The sequence below is a fragment of the Mobula hypostoma genome, chromosome 14, assembly GCF_963921235.1.
Source record: "Mobula hypostoma chromosome 14, sMobHyp1.1, whole genome shotgun sequence".
Lineage (NCBI taxonomy): Eukaryota > Metazoa > Chordata > Chondrichthyes > Myliobatiformes > Myliobatidae > Mobula > Mobula hypostoma.
The window spans coordinates 42,393,252-42,417,295 of record NC_086110.1 but is presented as its reverse complement, the minus strand read 5'-3'; the positions used below and the strand labels follow the sequence as shown (position 1 = coordinate 42,417,295).

The 24,044-nt window shown below is 41.3% G+C and overlaps 1 protein-coding gene across 9 annotated transcripts in view; it reads right to left on the bottom strand.

Moving 5' to 3' along the window:
• banp (BTG3 associated nuclear protein) overlaps positions 1-24,044 on the bottom strand; it is a 177,383-nt gene that overhangs the window by 145,392 nt on the left and 7,947 nt on the right. For 6 of the 9 annotated variants that reach the window (XM_063067009.1, XM_063067013.1, XM_063067015.1 and 3 more), the window contains exons 2-3: positions 8,496-8,609; positions 309-415 (exon numbers count right to left, since the gene is read on the bottom strand). In XM_063067009.1, coding sequence (XP_062923079.1) covers positions 309-415; positions 8,496-8,565 — 177 coding nt within the window. In that variant the 5' untranslated portion in view covers positions 8,566-8,609. Of the gene's footprint in view, positions 1-308; positions 416-8,495; positions 8,610-11,502; positions 11,718-23,723; positions 23,860-24,044 lie in introns of those variants that run through there. The other 3 variants (XM_063067010.1, XM_063067011.1, XM_063067018.1) reach the window with 3 other exon arrangements.

The following is a 24,044-nucleotide window of genomic DNA, read 5'->3' as shown; positions in this document are numbered from 1 at the left end:
TGATATCACTGCATTTGTGGATTGAATGAGTGTTTCTGGATAGGGAGAAAAGGGTAACAATAATATGCTAAAAGGATCTGTTAGCTAAAAATCAAAAATGCACTGCCTTCTCTACTCCAAAAAAAAAAGGTGAATAACTTATTAGGTTATTTTTATTTAAATTCTGAAGAAACATACACATAGAGATGAATCAAAAAGCTATTTTGTACCTGTTTCAAAATTAAGAAAATTCCAGGGACATCCACAGATTCATATTTTTGAACAATAATTCAAAAAGATTTTACAGTCCTGTGTTAACATAAGGATACCTTTATTGTGGCATCTTGGATAGGCTGCCCATTTGTAATTTCTACACGTGGGCGTTTAATAGCTGGTTGTACAGCTCCATCTTCAGGCTGATGATTCTCCAAAACATCTGAAATAGATTAAGTTTGATAAACATGTTCAAAATTACAGATAACATTACCAAAGGATGTCCAACTATCTTTACCCAGTGATTTCATAAATTATGATGTTAAATCTTTGGAAATTACATAAAATTAATTGTTTTTATTAATTTATATAAAAATTTGCCACAGATTTAATGCAGCAGTGACCTTTAGACCCCACATGGAAAGCTTAGTCATGGAATCAGCTTTTCACAGCATAGAAACATTTCTATATTGACTATCAAGTACAAAAACTAATTACCAGCACTCAACTGATAAATGCTTTGATGATTTAAGAGCTGTCTAGGTACTTCTAAACTTCTAAACTAGCTAACTGCATACACCAGCAGCTCATGCACATCAAACCACCCTGGGGTTGAAAGAATTCTTTTTCAAATTCCATCTAAGCCCTCATCCCTTATCCAGAGGCCAACACTCCCTTGCCCTCTTCTTTCATTGACTTGTCTCTTTTTCCCTGCTCCTCTGACCCCAGAAAGTACAGCAGCCCTGGCAAATAAGAACTTACCTGACACGATGAAAGTGATAAATGGGACAGAAGGATCTCACAGCTCAAAACTAAGCATCCATAAGGAGGTGTGATCTAACAGTAGAAGCAGTAGAATGTACACAACCACTATTACACTGTTCGGTATATTCCTCACTCCACTATTGGTATCAAACCTGGTTCAGGAGTAGCAGTGAGTATATAGTTCATTAAAATAATCAGCTACCTACCTAGCAAAGCTGCAGCTCAAAACTGATTATTACAACAAAGCTCTGCAGTTCGACTACATCCACCTATGGGCGGATTTTCAATTACAACAGAACTAGCATGTGAGCATTAAAAGAAAAGGCTACAGCATTCACAACAATTTTCAGCTTAAAAATGCTGGATAGATGATTCATTTCCTGAGCTCCCCACCAAAACCAATTTATTTCACTTCAGATGATATCTGGAATCAGCTGAGAGCAGTGAAGACTATGGGACAGACAACTTACAGCTTGCGTCATGAAGACCTGAGCTCCAGGTATAGTTGTGCCTCAAGCCAAGCTCTCCCTGGGTAGTGATGACACTAGCATATAACTGACAATGTGAAAAATTCTCTCCTTCCATTTTAGGGATGGAAATGATTGATTACACAATGTTTAGTTGGCATTACAATCCCAAAGCAAATGAAGCAGCCCATGTCCATAAGCAACAAAACCTAGGTAATATTCTGACAAGGGCAAAGAAGTGGCAAGTAACTTTCAAGATTCAATAAAAAGTACATGTATCATCAAAGACTGTATAGATTATACAACCTTGAGATTTACTTGCTCACAGGGAGCCACAAAGCCAGAAACCTGAAAGAGACCAATTAAAAAAAAGAAAAAGACCAACATTCAATGCGCAAGAGTTAAGACAAAATACAAATTTAAACAAAAATACAATTAAAGCAAACAACAACATTCAGAACCAAAATTGAGTCTTTAGATCCAAGACCCCAGATTAAGCCCAAAGCCTCACTTATCATCTCATCGTTTTAGCGGGCACGGATCTTTATAGCCTTAGCACCATGGAGAGAGGAGTGACCATCGCAGAGAACGGGCGAAATCAGCTCTCATCCCGGACACTGACAGTCTATCTGGGCTGGTGTTTAAATTGACCAAACATCAGACAGCAAAAGTCCCTTGAGAGCAGAGTGAACATCATAGAGAGCGAGTGAAATTGGCTCTCCCCTTCAATCTAGGCCAGTGTTTAATTTGTCTAAAAAGCAAATCGTACCTCACACTAGGACCTGGCTGCAGCGAAAGGTTCGCAGCCTAGACATCACCCAGTGACTCACTCCAGACCCAGATTTTGCCACCCAGCTCAAAGGCACTCCCAAGCTCTTCAAATCAGCTCAGTGCCCAGAGCGATCCAACCTCACACCCAGGCCAGTTGTACGTGTAACACCCCGGTTAAGATTTTTACTGCTATGCTGTAGGTATTTCATTTTAGCAGTTCTGTAAGAGCAGTCTGTTCTGCTTTCAGCTTGTTTGGGTTATTGTTGAAGATGAGGGTGCTGTCATCCAATCAGGCTGGTGAAACTGATAGTTTTAGTGAGGGACACCAAGGTTGATCTTGGATTTGTTTTTTGTTCGGCGGGAGGTGAAGAAAGAATACGCTGGAGAGAATCGGTCATAGGATTCGACCCAGTGGGGGACCGTAATTCGATGGAGCAAGGTGCCGGGGTCTACTGAGCATCAGTGAATATGTGTGACTTTTGGAAGAGTTAAGCTCCAACTTGTGCATATTTGACTGTTTAATTATAATGGGCCCTTTTTCTTTTGTTTCTTTCTCGTCTTTATTAACCCTTTAGTTAAGATTCATAAATATAATTCCTTTCATCGTATGCAGTGTACTGTCTGTTATTTCTTGGCACTGAGTTGTAAATTACACAGCATCCATACAACCCGGAGTTTGGGGTGGGAGAGCCAACTCAATGTCATGGGTATAACAGGACCGGAGTGTATATTCCCTAGACTTACACAGCCAAGGAAACCAGTGGAGTTTCACAGAGACACTGAATCTCCTCTGTCCGGGCCCCAACTTCTCCTTTCAGTGCCCAGAGCAACCCAATCTCACACCTGGGTCAATCATATGGGCATCGTAACTCCATCTGCAACGATTCTACAACACACCATCATCCCCTGAACTTGCTTCATCATTGCTCGCCCCTTCATAGCTTGCAGTGACAACTTAACAGAAATTACCTCAGAAAAGGTATTTTTAGTGATGTTTTAGTCGGTTTTCTTATCTTTTTTTAACTACCACAGAGTTGCCGCACGCACTCGGTAGTGCTGTTGGTCAGGGCATATTTGAAAAATGGAAGGAAATACCAGACTCGAACGGGTCAAGGACAATGGGATAGAAACACCCATTTTGTGAGACCGTCTTTGCAGTCCCCTTCCCACTCCCTCCCCCATCTAGTGGTCTATGAACTGATTCTTGCTCTAGGATAATCTAATCAGAGCAATTGAATGTGGACACAAAGAGCTTCAGGTAACGACCTGCTAAACCTGAGACCATTCTCAGATGAATAGTTATTTATTATATAAAGTGCCAGACATACCGGAGAAGCAATCTGTAATCTTGTTAGGCTCAGTGTCTGGATCGCCTAGTTTGACTAGTCTGGACCAGTTGCGCAGTTGAAAGGAACAAATACATAAGGCGGGGGGCGGGATGGGAGAGGGGCAGAAATCAAAGAACAATGTGGGTTGTAGCCCTGAATCAGAGCCAATAAAAAGGTGTCAAGAATTGACCAGGAGATGTATATCCAATGACACTGGAACACTACATTTAAATTGATAACGAATGAATACAAAAGTCGACACTTTGATTGTGCAATCAGCAATAACTCTGTCAAGAGACCAACCACCACAAGGAAGAACCGCCATGCCAGGGGCTGGGAGAAGAAAGGATTGATCATCTGGCCAATGGAAATCCCCTATTTTGGTATTATAAATTGGAAAAGTGGACTGAGTGAGTATTGGTACAAAAGGAACAGTAGAATTCACGTTCCACGTTGTTAGCCTGGGATCAACATTGTCACATGGTTGTTTGTGCAAAGACAATAAAGTTCAAGCTTCAATTAATTAAGCATTGTGTAGTGAGTTTCCTAACCTAGTTCCGAAGCCGAACAGTCAACAGCACCATCTTAACTTTCTTTCAAGGAACTGTTGATGAATAACCATCTCCAACAAAACAGCATCTTAACTACTTCTGACACAAGTAGGTGATCTTGTACCACAGTTAGAGATTGGCAGTATGACATTGTGGGCATCACTGAGTTGTGGCTGAAAGAAGATCACAGTTGGGAGCTTAACATCCAAAGGATACATATACACATTGTATCAAAAAGAGAGGAAGGTGGATAGAGAGGGTGGCATGTCTCTGTTGATAAAAAAAATCATATCTTTATAAAGAAGTGATTTTAGGATCAGGTGATGTAGAATCCTTGTGGGTAGAGTTAAGAAACTGCAAGGGGAAAAAAAGACTTGGTGTGAGTTATATACAGACCCCTGAACAGTAGCCAGGATGTGGGGTACAAATTACAAAGGGAGATTAAAAAATGCATGTAAAATGGCCAATGTTATGACCATCATGGGGGATTTTAATATGCAGGTGGATTGGGATATGCAGATAGTTGGTGCTCTGTCACAAGAAAGGGAATTTGTAGAACGGCTTTATTGAGCAGCTTATGGTTGACCCCATTAGGGGAAAGGCAATCCTATATTAGATGTTGTGTAATGAACTAGATTTGATAAGGGACTTTACGGTAAAGGAATCCTTGGGAGGCTGTGATCATAATATGATAGAATACACCCTGCATTTTGAGAATCAGAATCAGGTTTATTATCACTGGCATGTGACATGAAATTTGTTAACTTAGCAGCAGCAGTTCAGTGTAATACATAAACTAGCAGAGAGAGAAAAAAATAATAAATAAAACAAAACATAATAAATAAACAAGTAAATCAATTATGTAACATACATCAAAGTTGCTGGTGAACGCAGCAGGCCAAGCAGCATCTATAGGAAGAGGCGCAGTCGACGTTTCAGGCCGAGACCCATCAAAGTTGACTTGAAAGGGACACCAGCAGGGATGATGGCAGAGCAGCAATGGCTAGTGTTTCTGAGAGTAATTCAGAAGACACAGGATTGGTTCATTCCAGAGATAAAGTATTCCAAAGGGAGAATGAGGCAAACATGAATGAGAAAGAAAGTCAGACCGTATAAAAGCAAAAGGGAGGGCATATAATATGGCAAAAATTAATGGAAAATTAGAGGACTGGGAAGCTTTTAGATATCAACAGAAGGCAACTGCAAAAGCCTTGAAAGAGAAAAAAAAGGTGAAATCTGAAGGTAAACTAGTCAATAATAGAAAAACAGAACTTTTTTTCAGATATATAAAGAATTAAAGAGCCAAGAGTGGATATCAGGCCACTGGAAAATGAAGCTGATAGTGATGGGGACTAAGAAATGGTGAATGAACTTAATAAATATTCTGCATCAGTCTTCACTATGAAAGATACCAGCAGAATACTAGAAATTCAAGCATGTCAGGGGTAAAAATGAGTGCAGTATCATTATTAAGAGGAAGGTACCTGGGAAACTGAAAGATTTGAAAATAGGTAAGACACCTGGACCAGATGGACTACACCTCATGGTTCTGAAAGAGGTAGCTGAAGAGATTGTGGAAGCATTAGCAGTGATCTTTCAAGAATCATTAGATTCTGAAATGGTTATGTACAAGTGGAAAATTGCAAATGTCTCACTATTCTTTTAAAATAACGGGGGGGGGGGAAGGAAATTAGAGCCCAGTTAGCCCGACTTCAGTGGTTGGGAAGATATTGGCATCCATTATTAAGGATGAGGTTTTGGGGTACTTGGCTAATTTTAACACGTGCCTCCAAAGTCAGCATGGTTTCCTCAAGTAGAAATCTTACCTGTTAAATCTGGTGGAATTCTTTGAGGGAATAACAGGAAGGATAGATAAAGTGGATGCTGCTTACTTGGATTTTCAGAAGGTCTTTGACAAGGTATCACACGAGGCTGCTAAATAAGATAAAAGTCCATGGTATTGTAGGAAATATACTAGCATGGATAGAAGCGACACACACAAAATGCTGGAGGAACTCAGCAGGCCAGGCAGCATCTATGGAAAAGAGTACAGTCGGCGTTTCAGGCTGAGACCCTTCGGCAGGACGGGAGGGCCACAGAGATCACAGAGGGAGAGCAGTGAGAGAGATTTCTCTTATCTTGGTTTCTTATGCTTAAATTACATTGTTTGTAGTATTTTCTTTTTGGTATTGTTACCTTTTGGAATTTTATTATACTTTAACATTGTATTAATGTTTATATGGCTTACCTTTTTTGTATACTTACTCAATAAAAAGATTTAAAAAGAAAGAAAGAGATTTCTCTGAATTCCCATTGAAGGGAAGATTTAAACTTCTTCAGGGTAGGCATCCCTAAAAGAGGCTTCTCGGTGTAGTTATCCAATTACAAACATGCTCTTGTTAGCATGGATAGAAGATTGGCTGACTTCCAGGAAGCAAAAAATGGAAATAATTGGGAATTTATCTGGTTGGCTGCTGACGACTAGTAGTGTTCCACATGGATTGGTATTAGGACGGCTTTTTTTCACGTTATATGTCAATGATTTAGATGACAGAATTAGATAGATAGATAGATTGATAGACATACTTTATTGATCCCGAGGGAAATTGGATTTTGTTACAGTTGCACCAAGAATAGAGTATAAATATAGCAATATAAAACCATAAATAATGAAATAATAATATGTAAATTATGCCAGATGGAAATAAGTCCAGGACCAGCCTGTTGACTCATGGTGTCTGACCCTCCAAGGGAGGAGTTATACAGTTTGATAGCCACAAGCGGGAATGACTTCCTATGACGCTCAGTGTTGCATCTCAGTGGAATGAGTCTCTGGCTGAATGTACCCCTGTGCCCAACCAGTACATTATGTAGTGGATGGGAGACATTGTCCAAGACGGCATGCAACTTGGACAGCATCTTCTCTTCAGACATCACCATCAGAGAGTCCAGTTCCATCCCCACAACATCACTGGCCTTACGAATGAGTTTGTTGATTCTCTTGGTGTCTGCTACTCTCAGCCTGCTGCCCCAGCACACAACAGCAAACATGATAGCACTAGCCACCACAGACTCTTAGAATATCCTCAGCATCATCCGACAGATGTTAAAGGACCTCAGTCTCCTCAGGATTGTTGGATTTACGGACGTAACAAAGATAGGTAGAGGGGTAGGTAGTCTGCAGAAGAATCTGGACAGATTAAGAGAGTGGGCAAAGTGGCAGACAGAGTGTAGGGAAGTGTACAGTCATGCACTTTACTATAGAAAGCAAATACAATGCTAGCATTCATTTTCAAAGGACAAGAATATAAAAGCAAGGCTGTAATGCTGAGGCTTTATAAGGCATCGATCAGACAGCACTTGGAATATTGTGAGCAATTTTAGGCCCCTTATCTAAAAAATGCTGATATTGGAGAGGACCCAGAAAAGGTTCATGAGAACAATCACAGGAATGAAAGGGTTTGGCATATGAGGAGCATTTGAATGCTCTGGGTTTATACTCACTGGAGCTTAGAAGAATGTGAGATTTCATTGAAGCCTATAGAATATTGAAAGGCCTAGACAGAGTGGACATAGAAGGGACGTTTCCAGTAGTGGAGCAGTCTAGGACCAGAGGGCAGTCTGAGAATACAAGGACGTCCCTTTAGAACAGAGATAAAGAGGAATTTCTTTAGCTAGAGCCACAATATGAGGCCAGTATAGGGTATATTTAAAGGAGTTTGATATGTTATTGATTAGTCATGACTTCAGAGGTTATAGGGAGAAGGCAAGGAGAATGGGGTTGAGAGGAATAAGCCATTCAAGTGGACCAACCACATAAAGATTGCAATTAAAAAAGTAGATCAGAGGCTGGGGATCTTGCAACGATTGCACAAGACCTGTTACGAGGCACAAGTCAGGAATACTCTATTTCCCAGGATGTATGCAACATCAACAATTCCACAGAGGATCACACCTCCCAGGATAAAGCATCTTTTTGATTGGCAACTCACTAACCATCCTAAACATTAATTCACTCTATCAAAGAGCATGGGGGCTGAAGTATCTACCATCTACCAATGTATTGCAGTTACTCACCTGAACAGCTCATGAGAAGGTTCAAATCTGCAAACTCAACCACCAAGAACAAGAACAGCAGGTAGGTGAAAATATTACTACCTACAGTTCCCTCAGTAAATCACTCAAAATCCTGATCTGGAAATATATCACTGCTCCTTCATCCTCGCTGGGTCTAAATCCTGGAAATTCCATTTTTCACTAAAGAGATTGCAACAATTCAAACACCTTTTCAAACACAATTTTGGATGGGCAATAAATTTTGCCTTGCTAGCAGTTCTCATATCTCAAAAGGAATAAAAATGTAAACACTCTTCCAAAATTACTTGTTTGTCCAATCATTCCTGCTGTAACACTGCACCTACCTGTTTGATCTTGTGTCAAATCCTCAACAGCAATTTGAACCACGTCTGTCAAATCGTGTTCGGACATCATCTAGTTATCATCCAGCATCTACCAACTTCAAAATCCTCTAGGATCTGAAATACATCAAATAAAAACAAAGATTAGCACAGTGGAGTCAAATTAAGGGATCTTACAGAATTAATACCTGGACCATCTAGATCAGGGGTTCCCAACCTGGGTCCATGGATCCTTTGCCTAATGTATTTGGTCCAGGGCATGTAAAAGATTGGGAGCCCCTGATCTAGACCATCATCACATTTTATCTGTGCATTGATTTTCAGCTTCATCTCTGATTGGCTAGGTTGCTTAATTAACTATCTCCAAATGTGACGCTGAATGCGAAAATAACTTAGAAACATTCCTCTGATCTGCATATACAAGACCCTCAGTTCAAAACTCCAGATTTGAACTTGACTGTGACTGCTCTGTGACAGATTCTGCTCTAATTCCTTCTACAAGCTCACAGATGACACCACCATTGTGGGCCATATCTCAAATAATGAGGAACTGCAGTACAGGAAGGAGATAGAGAGCCTAGTGACATGGTGTCTTGATAAAAACATTTCCCTCAATGTCAGCAAAGAAAAAGGATTGGTCATTTACTTCAGGAAACAGTTACTGCACATGAATGGTGCTGAGATCAAGAAAGTTGAAGCTTCAAGTTCCGAGGAATAAACATCACCAATAGCCTGTGCTGGTTCAAATCATCCAAGAAAGCTCACAGGTACTCATATTTTTTCAGAAGACTAAAACTGTTTGGCATGTTCCCTTTGACACACCAATTTTTTTTTTTAGTCAGTGCACCATAGAAAACATCCTATCTGGATGCATAGTAGCTCAGCATGGAATCTCTTGCTTCAGCAGTCTGAGGTACCCACCTGCTTCCAGTAGGCTTCAATTATATCAGTGCCCAAGAGAAACGTAGATGTCCAGTACTGCTTACATCCACAGTAATGAAATGCTTTAAGAGCATAGTGACAAAACATATCGACTCCTGCCTGAGAAGCAACTTATTTGCCTACCAGAGCAACATTCCCAGCAGATGCCATCTCACTGGCTCTTTACTCAACCCTGGAACACCTGGACAGTAAAGATGCACACATCAAAATGCTCTTTATCAACTTCAGCTCAGCATTCAATACCACCATCCCTCAAAACTAATCAATAAACTCCTATACTTTAGCCTCAATACCACCTTGTCCAATTGGGTCATTGATTTCCTCACTTGCAGACCCCTCTCAGTTCAGATTGACAACATCCCATCCACGATCTCCATCAGCACCACAAGTCTGTGTGCTTAGTCCCCTGTTCTACTTACTTTACACTTATGACTGTGTGGCTAAGCACACCTCCAAAGCCATATTCAAGTTTGCTGACAACACCACTATCGTAGGCCGAATCAAAGGTGGTGAGGAACCACATACAGGAGGGAGACTGAAAATATGGTTGAGTGGTGCCATAATAACGATCTTTTACTCAAACAATACACACAGATTGCTGGAGGAACTCAGCAGACCTGCTGAGTTCCTCCGGCATTTTGTGTGCATCGCTTGGATTTCCAGCACCTCCAGATTTTTTTTCTTGTTTGTGATTGAACCTCTTACTCAATGGCAACAAGACCAAGGAGCTGATTATTGACTTCAGGAGAAGGAAACCAGAGGTCTATGAGCTAGTCCTCATTGGAGGACCAGAGGCAGACAGGGTCAGCAATTTTAAAGTCCTTGGTGTTATTATTTCGGAGGACCTGTCCTGGGCCCAGCACTTAAGTGCAATTACAAGGAAGCATGGCAGCATCTCTGCTTCCTTAGGAGTTTGTGGAGATTCAGCATGACATCTAAAACTTTGGCAAACTTCTATAGGTATCTACTGGACAGTATATCAACTGGCTGTATCACAGCCTGTTATGGAAACATCAATGCCCTTCCATGAAAAATCCAACAAAAACTAGTGGATATGGCCCAATCCATCACGGATAAAGCCCTCCCACCATTGAGCACATCTATATGAAACACTATCACAGGAATGCAGCATCCATCATCAGGGACTCCATCACCTTGACATGCTCTCTTTTCGCTGTAAAGGGACAGACGCACCAGGACCCACACTACTATGTTCAAGAACATTTACTACCCCTCAACCACCAGGCTCTTGAACCAAAGGGAATAACATCACTCAACTTCACTTGCCCACCTTTGAAATATTCCCACAACCAATGGACTCATTTTCAAGGGCATTTCATCTATCTTCTCAATAGTCGTCCATTTATTTATTTATTTTTATTACTTTCTTTTTGCATTTGAGGTTTGTTGTTTTTTGCACACTGCTTGAATGCCCAAGTTGGTGCAATCTTTCATTGATTATGCTATGCTTATTATTCTATAGATTTAATGAGTATGCCCATAAGAAAATGAATCTCAGGGTTGTATGTGGTGGCATATATGTACTTTGATAATAAATTTACTTTGACCTTTTGAACTGCTCTGAACATTTGATCATAAGGATGTGCTGAGTTGTGGACAAAGCTCAGAACATCAAGGAAATGCTGTACATTCTGTCTACACCTTGCTGCTTCAGTAAAGCAGTCAACATAAAGGCCCTACTGACCCCAGACATTCTCTCTTCTCCCCCTGTTCATCAGACTTGAAGTACAAAAGTATGAAAGTATGTACCACCAGGCTCATGGACAGCTTCTACAGCACTGTTTCAAGATAATTGAATGGTCCCCTATCACAATAAGATAGACTCTTTACCATCAACAGATCACTTACAATACCAGAGGAAACAACAGACTGGACCTTTGTTACACCACCATTAAAAATGCCTACTGTGCTATTCCATGCCCTCACTTCAGGAAGTCTGATCACCTGGCTGTACTTCTACTCCTTGAGTATAGACAGAGACTGAAGACTGCAGCACCAGTAGTAAGGACCAAGAAGGTATGGACAAGGGAAGCACAGGAGTACTTACAGGATGACTTTGAATCGGTGGTCTGGACCGTATTCAGGGATTCATCTTCAAATCTGGATGAGTATGCTGCAGTTGTTACCGACTTCATTAAAACCTGTATGGATGAGTGTGTGCCTACAAAGACTTGCTGTACATTCCCAAACCAAAAGCCGTTGATGAACCAGGAGGTACGTCATCTGCTGAAGGCTAGATCTGTGGCATTCAAGGCTGGCGACCTATGTTTGGACCAGAAAACTAGGTATGACTTGCAGAGGGTTATTTCAAGGGCAAAGAGACAAATTCGAATGAGGTTGGAGGCGACATCGGATGTACGACAACTCTGGCAGGGTTTGCAAGATATTATTCCTACAAACGAAAACCAATAGCATGAATGGCAGCGATGCTTCACTACCAGATGAACTCAACACCTTCTATGCCAGCTTTGAAAGGGAAAATATAACTAAAGCTGTGAAGAACCCTGCTGCACCTGATGACCCTGTGATCTCTGTCTTAGAGGCCGATGTTAGGCCGTCTTTAAAGAGGTGAACCCTCGCAAGGTGGAAGGTCCCCACAGAGTACCTGGTAAGGCTCTGAAAACTTGTGCCAACCAACTGGCAAGACTATTCAAAGACATTTTCAACCTCTCACTGCTACGGGCAGAAGTTCCTACTTGCTTCAAAAGACAACAGTTATACTAGTGCCTAAGAAGAATAATGTGAGCCACCTTAATGACTATCATTTAGTGACACTCACATCTAGTGATGAAATGATTTGAGAGGTTGGTCATGACTAGACTGAACTCCTGCCTCAGCAAGGGCCTGGACCCACTGCAGTTTGCTTATCACCACAATAGATCAAGAGCAGACGCAATCTCAATGGCTCTTCACACAGCCTTAGACCACCTGGACAATATAAACACCTAGGTCAGGTTACTGTTCACCGACTATAACACCATCAATCCCACAATCCTGATTGAGAAGTTACAGAACCTGCATCTCCTTCTGCAATTGGATCCTTGACTTCCTAACCAGAAGACCACAATCTGTGCAGATTGGTGATAATATTTCCTCCTCGCTGACGGTCAACACTGGTGCACCTCAAGTGGGCTAAGCACCTAAGCAGTGCTTAGCCCACTGCTCATCTCTCTCTATACCTATGATTGTATGGCTACGTATGGCTCACATACCATCTATAAATTTGCTGATGATAAAACCTTTGTTGGTAGAATCTCTCATGCAGACAAGAGGGCATATAGGAGCAAGATATACCAACGAGTGCAGTGGTGTCGCAGCAACAACATTGCACTGAACGTCAGTAAGACGAAAGAGCTGATTGTGGACTTCGAGAAGGGTAAGACAAAGGAACACATACCAATCCTCAAAGAGGAATCAGAAGGGAGAGAGTGAGCAATTCCAAGTTCCTGGGTGTCAAGATCTCTGAGGATCTAACCTGGTCCCAATATATCATTGCAGCTATAAAGAAGGCAAGACAGTGACTATGCTTCATTTAGGAGTTTGAAGAGATTTGGTCAACAAAAACACTCAAAAACTTCTATAGATGTACCGTGGAGAACATTCTGACAGGCTGCATCACTGTCTGGTATGGGGGGGGGGGGGCGGTTTACTGCACAGGGCTAAAGAAGTTGCAGAGGGTCGTAAATTTAGTTGGCTCCATCTTGGGTACTAGCCTACAAAGTATCCAGGACATCTTCAAGGAATGGTGCCTCAGAAAGGCAGCGTCCATTATTAAGGACCCCCAGCACCCAGGGCATTCCTTTTTATCTCTGTTACCATCAGGTAGGAGGTACAGAAGCCTGAAGGCACACACTCAGCGATTCAGGAACAGTTTCTTCCCCTCTGCCATCCAATTCCTGTATAGACATTGAACCCATGAACACTACCTTACTTTTTAAATATATATTATTTGTTTTTGCACAATTTTTAATCTATTCAATGTACATATAATGTAACAGATTTACTTATTTATTATTATTATTACTACTTTTGTATTGTTTTACATTGTGTATTGCATTGCCTCGCTCCCTTCTTGAAAAGTGGAGTGACAATTCAGGCCAAGTCCTCTCTCATGCCTCTGTAATTCCCTTTATTCCATTGTAATACTGATACATCTGACTTTAGCTTCTCCTTCTCAGATTTCAGGGTGAATTCGATCATATTATGATCACCTGCCCCAAAGGGTTCTTTCACCTTAAGCTCTCTAATCAATTCTGGTACATTGCACCACACCCAATCCAGAATAGCTGAACCCCTAATGGGCTCAACCATGAGGTGCACTTAAAAAAAAACAATCTATAGGCACCCTAGAAATACCCTCTCCTGGAATCCAGCACCAACCTGCTTTTCCTAATCTGCCTCCATATTGAAATCCCTCATGACTATTCTTAACATTGCTCTTCTGCCATGCATTTTCTATCTCCTCTTGTAATTTCTAGCCTACATCCTTACTACTGTTTTGGAGATCTGTATACAACCCCCATCAGGGTCTTTTTACCCTTGCAGTTCCTTAGCTTTGTCCACAATAATTCAACACTTTCTGACCCTATGGCACCTCTTTCTAATGATTTTATTTTTTACCAATAGAGCAACCTCTCTGCCTTCCATTCTGTACTTTTGATACAATGTGTATCCTTGGACATTAAGCTTCCAGCTAGAAACTTCATTCAGTTATGATTCAGTGATGACTACAACATCATACCTATCAATCTGCAGCTGTGCTACAAGTTCATTTACCTTATTCTGTATACTGTGTGCATTCAAGTATAACACCTTCAGTCCTGTATTGACTCTTTGTGATTTTGTCCACCTTTTACATTGCAACTCATCTTGTTGACTGCAATTTTATCCATCAACAGCCTCCCCTCACTATACAGTGCCTCTTTTTGTAAACTAGTTTCCTCATCTTCAGCACTGTCATCCACCTTTCCTGCGATAATTCTTGTATTGAAATATATGCAGCCCAGGACACCAGTCACACCATGCTCAACCTTTTGATTCCTAACTTTATCTGAGGTCTTACCAACATCTGCCTCCACATCTCCACTAACTGTTCAGACACTCTGGTTCCCATCCCCCTGCAACTCCAGTTTAAAACTCACCGTGCAACATTAACAAACCTTTCCACTAGGATATTAGTCCTCCTCCATTTCAGGTGCAAACTGTCCCTTCTGTACAGGTAAGACACACAAAATGCTGGAAGAACTGAAATATCAACTGTACTTTTTTTCCATTGATGCTGTCTGGCCTGCTGAGTTCCTCCAGCATTTTGTGTGTGTTCGTTGGATTTCCAGCATCTGCAGATTTTCTCTTGTTTACCTTCTGTACAGGTCCCACCTTCCCTGTCCGAGAGCCCAATGATCCAAAAATCTTATGCTCTCCCTCCTAGCCACATATTAAATAGTATAATCTTCCTAGTTCTGGTCTCACTAGCACGTGACATGGGTCACAATCCTGAGATCACAACCCTGGTGGTCCTACCTTTTAACTCAACACCTAACTCCCTGAACTTCCTTTGCAGAACCTCGTCACTCATCCTACCGTATCATTAGCACCTAAATTTGCCATGACCTCAGGCTGTTCACCCTCCCACTTAAAAACATTATGGACATGATCTGAGATATCCTGGACCCTGGAACCCAGGAGGCAACATACCATCCAGGAATCTCATTCTCGTCCAGAGAACCTCCTATCCACTCCCCTAACTAATGAATCCCCTATCACCACAGCGTGCCTCTTCTCCCTTCTTCCCTTCTGAGTCACAGAGGCAGACTCAGTTCCAGAGACTCGACTATTGTGATTTTCCTGTTAGGTCATCCCCCTCCGACAGTATCCAAAGTGGTATACCTGTTGTTGAGGGGGATGACCACAGGGGTACCCTACACTAGCTCCTTAACAATAGACAATAGACAATAGGTGCAGGAGTAGGCCATTCAGCCCTTCGAGCCAGCACCGCCATTCACTGTGATCATGGCTAATCATCCACAATCAGTACCCCGTTCCTGCCTTCTCCCCATATCCTTTGACTCCGCTATCATTAAGAGCTCTATCTAACTCTTTCTTGAAAGCATCCAGAGAATTGGCCTCCACTGCCCTCTGAGGCAGAGCATTCCACAGATCCACAACTCTCTGGGTGAAAAAGTTTTTCCTCAACTCCATTCTAAATGGCCTACCCCTTATTCTCAAATTGTGGCCTGGACTCCCCTAACATCGGGAACATGTTTCCTGCCTCTAGCGTGTCCAATCCCTTAATAATCTTATATATTTCAATCAGATCCCCTCTCATTCTTCTAATTTCCAGTGTATACAATCCCAGTCACTCCAATCTTTCAACATATGACAGTCCAGCCATCCCGGGAATTAACCTCGTGAACCTCCACTGCACTCCCTCAATAGCAAGAATGTCCTTCCTCAAATTTGGAGACCAAAACCGTACACAATACTCCAGCTGTGGTCTCACCAGGGCCCTGTAAAACTGCAGAAGGACCTCTTTGCTCCTATACTCAACTTCCCTTGTTATGAAGGCCAACATGCCATTAGCTTTCCTCACTGCCTGCTGTACCTGCATGCTTACTTTCAGTGACTGATGAACAAGGACACCCCTTTCCCCTTCCTGTGTCTTGCACCTTGGGTGTAACTACCTCTCTATATGTCCCATTTATCATCCTGTCAGCCTCCCAAATGATTCAGAGGATATTCAGTTCCAGTTCCAACTCCTTAACGCAATAGTACTTCTTGCAGTTGTAGTCATCAGGGACACAAGAGGTCTCTCTGTCTTCCCACATCCCACAAGTGGAGCATTCAACTATCCTGCCTGGCATCTCTACTGTCCTAGCTGAGCAGATATAAAGAAGGGAAGGGGGAAAAAAACACTTAACCTTGAGCTTTTCTTTCCTTTGCTTTCTCTGACTGAAACCTCAAACAGCTAAAGCCTCAAGGTCACTTGTCTGACTCTGCCCCATCCAACAACGGCCATGGCACTAGCCCACGCCTTACTTTAATTTTCTCTTGCATATCTGGAAATGACTGACAGCACTTCATGCGGAATTAGCTACAGTATCAGACAACATTGCTGTTGTAGTACTGGAAACCTGATCTTCAAAACTAGTTGTGCCTCTAGTAAAGTCACTTCACTGGCAGGTACTTAATAATGTGGCTAATGAGGTGGTGTAGGAGGGACGACATTAGATTTTTGGATCACTGGGCTCTCTTGCAGGGAAGGTGGGACCTGAACAGAGGAGAAGGTTTGTACTTGAACTGGAAGAGGATTAATATCTTAGTGGGAAGGTTTGCTAGTACTGCACAGTGGAGTTTAAACTAGAGTCACAGTGGGTTGGGAACCAGAATGCCACTGTTAGTGGAGAGGCTGTGGGGACAGATGTAGGTAAGACCTGAAACAAAGACAGGAACCAAACTGTTGAGCATGGAGTAAGTAGTGTCTTGAGCTGTGTATACTTCAAAGTAGGAAGAATAGTAGGAAAGGCAAATGAGCTCAGGGCATGGATCAATACCTGGAATTATGATATTGTAGCCATTAGTGACACTTGGTTACAGAAGGGACAGGACTTGCGGCTCAACATTCCGGGGTATAGAACAGGAGGGATTAGAGGAGTATAGGTGGTGTTACTTGTCAGGGAAACTGTCACAGCAGTGCTCCGTCAGGACAGTCTGGAGTACTCAGTGAAGTGCTATGGGTGGAAATGAGAAAGAAGAAAATAATCACATTAATGAGGCTATATTACAGACTTAAAGGAACAAATTTGCAGAGAGATTACAAACTACCGTAAGAAATGTAAGGCTGTTATAGTAAGTGATTTTAACTTTCCACATAGTGAATGGGGCTACCATACAGTGAAAAGACTAGATGGGATAGTTTGCCTAATGTGTTCAGGAAAAGTTTCCTTAATCAGTACATTGAAATCCCAACAAGACAGTGTGTGATACTTGATCTGCTATTAGGGAATGAGACAGGGCAGATGACTGAAGTTTGTGTAGGTTAACACTTTGCATCTAGTGCTCACAAAGCCATTAGTTTCAAAGTAAATATAGAAAATGATAGGTTTGGTCTGCGGGTTGAGATTCTAAATTGGAGAAAGGCCAGTTTTGATGGTATCAGAAAGGACCTGGCAAGCATGGATTGGGATAGGCTACCACACCATTAGTGTGGCTACTGTGAAGAACGAAGCTACAAATGAGCTCAGAAATGATGAAACGGATGCAAATTTGAAACAAGCCACGACAGAACCAAACACAGCAGTGAGTAAGCCCTGGTATTTGATGCCCTTACAGGGGCTGGTGATCATGATTGTAAACTTGCTGTAATTCCAGTTCAAGTGAAGTCTAGAAAGAGTAATAAGACAGTGGCTACTTACACTTTCCTAGATCAAAGTAGTACAGCAACGTTCTATACAGCACGCTCACAGACAAACTTAACCAGACAGGAAAAAGAACACACATTCTTTTACACACCATGTGTCAAGAGAAGTTCGTGAGTAGCTACGCCATTTCAGGATAGGAAGTGGCTGGCTTAGAAAGTGTAAATTTTATGAACTGCTTAGCATCTATACGCAATAAAGTATGTCTGTCTGCAACGAGAACGTTCCTCATCAGGAAGGTCTTTAGGAATGGTCTCACCTGAAGCAGATTCATTTGCTGGAAATGGAGTCAGAAATCGAGCTGCTGATTGGGGTTAATGTGCCTAAGGTATTGGAGCTGTTGCAAGTGATTCATTGTGTTAATGATGGACCCTATGCAATCAGAGCAATGCTGTATTAGATTGTCAATGGACCAATACCATGGTGGTGGAAGAAGTTACACTCAAACAGAGCCAACAGGCAACAGGATTCCAGTTTTAAAAAGAAATGAGCTTTGGCAGCAGCCATTCAAGACAGATTTTCCTGAATGTGGTCAATAGGATCAACCTGGTTTGTCAGGAGACTTGCAAGACTTTGAAGAGTGCTTACCAGAAAGAGGGCATTTGTATGAATGTTGAGATTTCATGAATCCTGTGTCATAGTAGCATACAGTTGTAGCTATTATACTATAATAATTAGGGGGCTGGAATGTAGGAGCCATGTATCTGTTCTCTATCTGCATTGTATTGTGTTGTGCATTTATTATTTTATAATGGTAGCTAGTCACATGAGTGGGAATGTGGGAAAAGCAAAGGGAGTAAGTTTCATATTTGTACTTTGTTTGGTGCAGTTTGGAGCTAGGGATGACATATGTTAGATCTTTTGTTGGCCTCTTAGTTATGCTTATTTACACTTAAGTATGCTAAGCTTCATCGCTTCAAGATTGTATGTTTGCTAAATGCTAATAAAATATCGAATACATACCTTTGACTTTTGGAACAATCATTTTTGGAGTGATTGGAGGGCATGTCATACAAGTATAATAAATCTGTGGGGGTCGCTACCAGCAGCAATTGGTTAGTTAAAATTGGCAACTCCAGTATTTATATAGATAAATACTTGATGGTCTATGCATAAACAATGAGCTGAAGAACCATTTCCACGTGCTTTCACTCTACAGTTGTGGAGTGTCATGCAGTGGTTAAGTCAGCAGCCTGCCATAATTTTCTCAAAGGCAGTAAAGATGGGCAATAAAAATAGGTATCCCTGGCAATAACTAATTAATAATAGAAAATAAATGAGATTATTTTCAAAAGTAGAAACAGGAAGAAAGCAAAAAAAAAGATATATAAAAAACTGCAGATGCTAAAATATGGAGGAAAAAAATCCACTGAAGGAATTTGGTGGATCAAGTAGCTTTGAAGGCAAACAGACAGTCAACTTTTTGGATTGACCCATCATCTGGATTGAAAGAGCTGAGGAGAAATAGCTAGTGCAAAGAGATAGGGCAAGATTTGCCAAGCAATATCCAGGTAAGGAAGAGTAATAGACAGATGGAGGAAGGAAGAGTACAAGTAGTGTCAAATGACTGCCATCTGATAAGAAGGGAGCATGAAATCAAGTGGGGTGGGAAAATGTAAACGGTAAAGTTAAAGGAATCCTAATGGAAGAATTAAGACTAACACCCAAAAAATGCTTGAGGATCTCAGCAAGTCAGGCAACATATATGGAGAGGAATAACCACAGGTCGACCTTCACCAATCCGGCACCATTGGGACCAGAGCAGTGCCGGATTAGTGAAAATGCTGAATTACAGAAGGATCACATTAAGCATAATCAGTGCTGGATTATTGAAGGTACCGGATTACAGGTAGTCGGATTAGTGAAGGTCAACCTGTAGATGATGTTCTGGGCCAAGACCCTACATCTGAACTTGAAAGGAAGGGGGAAGAAACCAGAATAAGAAGGTGGGGGGAGGGGAAGGAGTACAAACTGGCAGGTGATGGAGATGGTGGTGAGTGGGGGGGGGGAATAAAGTGAAACTGGGAGGTAATAGGTGTAAAAGGTAAGGGACTGAAGAAGCCCCTCACCCTGAAGATTAAATCTTCTCTTACTTAGGAATTATGTAAGACCCTCTCACTGCTCTCCCTCTGTGGTCTCGGTTGCTCTCCGACTCTTCAACCATATGCTTACCCAAACTCAATATCACAGCCACAAATCCTTCCTGGAAACTGGTCTTCCTCAGTCCTTTGACTTCGATGACTTGGCCTGAAATGTTGACTGTTTATTCCTCTCCATAGATGCTGAATTAAGAGCACGTGTGCGATGGACAGATACCGAGGGGCATGAGGTAATTCAATGTTCACGCTATAGTACCGTAGACTATCCAGGTGGAACATGAGGTGCTCTCATAATCGAGGAGGCTGAGGACAGACTAGTTGGTCTGGGAATGAGGAAGAGAGCCTAAAAAGACTGATTGCTTGACCAATATTTTAAGAATTGCTTTAAAAAAAAACAGATGAAAATATAACTATTCAGAAATAAAGTGTTGGAAACCAAAGAGAAGGGATACAAATCATTTTCTCAAATTGTCCAAATCAATTGAATGTTGTTCAATTGAAGCTTGTCATTTTTCACTTCATACACAGAAACACTGTTATCTTGGTGAATCAGAAAACATCAAAATATCACAATGATACTGAATTAACAGCAGATAAGAATCAAAAATATACCTAAAAAACAGATGAATGTCCTCTTGAAGCTAAAAGGTGTGAAAGCTCTGCATTCCTAAATGGATTTCCACAGATTAAGCTGGGCTTTGTTTGATTTAAATTTTCTAATTGGTATTGCGACTTAAATTTTTTTTTTAAAAAGGGTCAGCCCTCTGAGGACTTGTTTAAAGGAGGTTAGAGGAGTTCTCCAGCCATCCTTTCTTTGTCCAGATATGGTAATCCTTATTTAGAGAAATGGAACATCAAACAGTTTGCATCTCCTACTTTAACAGAGATTAATAATATCCAACATACCATGGAGTTCTTTCTCAATACATCAGGTGATGGTCTGCTTATAATTTTAGCCAATTTGACGAAACTGCTATCTTTGATTAACTGAAGGTGTATTTTCAGATTCCAACATTAAGGATCCTCACCATTCAGAATGTTCTCTTGTCACACTACCACCATCAGCTGGGAGGTGAAGGAGCCTGAAACGCATTCTGAATGCTTTTGGAAAAGCTTCTTCCCCTCTGTCATCAGATTTCTGAACAGTCCATGAATACTACCTTAGAATTTAACTCTCTTTTTGCACTAAGTTTTTTAATACTTCTTATTGTAACTTAAATTTTATGTACTGCATTTTATGGAGCTGGCACAAATTTCATGACATCAGTGATAATAAACCTGATTCTGGCAGTGACAGTCTATGTAGACTGGGCACAAGTGGGAGCCTGCCCAAATTTCCTGCAGCAAGATCTGCATATTTAACAGCTTACTCATTTTTGAGACAATAGGAAATAATAGCATAGTAGTTAGTGAGATCTTTTTACAGCTTGGGGCTTTGGAGTTCAGAGTCCAATCCAACGTCTTCTCTATGTCCTCCCGGTGAAATGTGTGGGTTTTCTCTGGGTGCTCATAATCCAAAGACATACCAGTAGGTAAACTGATTATTGTAAATTGTCCCTACAATTAGGCTAGGGTTAAATCAGGGGTTGCTCGGCAGCACAGCTCACTGGACTGTGAAGAACCTACTCCATACTGTATCTTGATAGATTAGATAGATGATAAGCATATAGGCAGATGGATAGATAATCCACCCTTTTCATGAAAGAGCAACAACAAAACAAAATTAAAATGTTCTCCAGGGTCTACAATATCTACAGGATACAGCATTGCCTCTGCAATGCCCACTCATCCAAGAGTGCCTCCATTTAGCCAATGGATATTACTTGCTCCCTGTTCTGGGACAGCAGATCAACTTTCTTGGAAGAGAGGCAACCAGTTGGGTGGAGATGCTTTTCTTTAAGTTTGGATTTCTGAGTAGCATTCGGAATAGGGTGGATGAACTCGTGACACAACTAGAGGTTGATTGGTATGATATTATAGGCATCACTGAGTAGTAGTTGAAAGAAGGCCATAGTTAGGAGTTTTAACATCAAAAGAATATACTTTGCATCAAAAGGACAGGCATAGGTGGCAGTGTGACTCTGTTGGTAAGAGATGGAATTACATCTTTAGAAAGAGGTGACAAAGTTAGAGAATGTTGAATCTTTGTGGGTTGAGTTAAGAAACTGCAAAGGTAAAAAAAAATATTATTGAAGTCATATATAGGCCTCCAAATAGTAGCCGAGATGTGGGGTTGAGATTGCAAAGAGACCTGGAAAAGGCATGTAATAAGGGCAATGACACAATTTTAATGGGGAACTTCAATAAACAAGGAGATTGGGAAAATCAGATTGGTGTCAGATCGCAAGACAGGGAATTTATTGAGTGCCTACAAGGTGGCTTTTTGGAGCAGTTTGTTCTTCAGCCTAACAGAGGAAAGGCTTTCTTAGATTGGGTGTTGTGTAATAACCCAGATCTTATTAAGGAGCTTAATGTAAAGGAACCCTTTGGAGACAATGATCATAATATCATTGAATTCCTACTGCAATTTGAGAGGTCGGATGTATCAGAATCACCATGGAATCAAGGGAATTACAGAGGCATGAGTGAGGAGTTTGCCGAGGTGGATTGGAGGATACCGGTGGGGATGACAGCAGAGCAGAGGTGGCTGAAGTTTCTGGAACTAGTTCACAGGGCGCAGGATTGATATGTTCCACAGAAGTAGTGGTTCTCAAATGGCAGTAGAATAGAATGTAAAAAAAAGATACTGCTGAAGCTTTGTAGGGCATGTACTATCAACAGTTTTGGACTCCTTATCTCAGAAAGGATGTGTTGTCATCGGACAGAGTCCAGAGGAGGTTCACGAGGATGATTTCAAGAATGAAGGGGTTAACATATGAGTATTTGGTAACTTTGGCCGTTTACTCACGGGAATTTAGAAGAATGCCGGGGGAGGGGGGTTGTGGGGGATCTCATTCAAACCTACCGAATGTTGAAAGGACTAGGTAAGGTGGATGCTGAGATTTATCCTATAATGGGGGTATCCAGAAGTACAGGGCACAGGCTCAAAACTGAGGGGCAACCATTTTGAACAGAGGTAACAGCTTTTCTCAGGCTGTGAGACTAGTAAATACCCTGCCACCACCAAGCTCTCATCACTAGGACAGTAAGCTGCTTACAGTATTGTTTACTGTGTACCTGTGCTGTGCTTTATTACATGCATTTTGAATTATTGTTTTATTAACTATCCATATTTTGGTCTATGTGCTATATGTGATGTATGTTGTTTGGGTGCACCATGGTCTAGAGGAACGTTGTTTTGTTTGGTTGTATATACAGTAGTGGAGTCAGATTATAATAAACTTGAACTTGAGGTCAAGGAGCATCCCATTAAGTATCCAAAGGGCTACTGTTAGGGATCATTCTGTAGTCATGACATTAAGGATAGCATAATTATAGGTTAACTAAAATAAAAACCAGTCTTCAAGAAATAAAACCTGTACACAATTTAATGGAACATTCTGACTGTCCCATTGAAACTACATAGGATAAGACAATAGAACGTTCTAGCTATTAGCACTTTGTTAAAGAATTGTTAATAGTGTATCCATACCACTTAATGCAGTGCAGGACAGATCTGTTTTGTCCTTTAGCCTGTACTGGTTATTTGTATATTCCTAGAGCCATCCCTCAACACTAACAAAAGGGGTATACTTTGGGTGTCTCGGTTTTGGAACAGACACCAGCAGTAAATATTCAAATTGAGACTCTCTCACCTGATGGTTCACTGTGTGAACAAAGACTTCTATGTTTCACTGTTACAGCTTCCATGACTCAGTTTCAGGCAGTCAGATTTGAGGCCTCACCTCAGATACAGTTGTGACACACTACTTGGCCAGCCACCTCAGCAGTCTAAGGGGTTAAAGATATTTTTTAAAATAGTACCCCATGCTTAGATCTGTTCAGATTAACAAAACCATGAAATTTCTAAGAACACACTGGTGATCTGAACTGGTACATATAAAAATGTGGTGTATGTGCATTTGTGTTTGTTTAAAGAACCACATTGGGTCATCATCATCAGGTGCCGTGCTCAG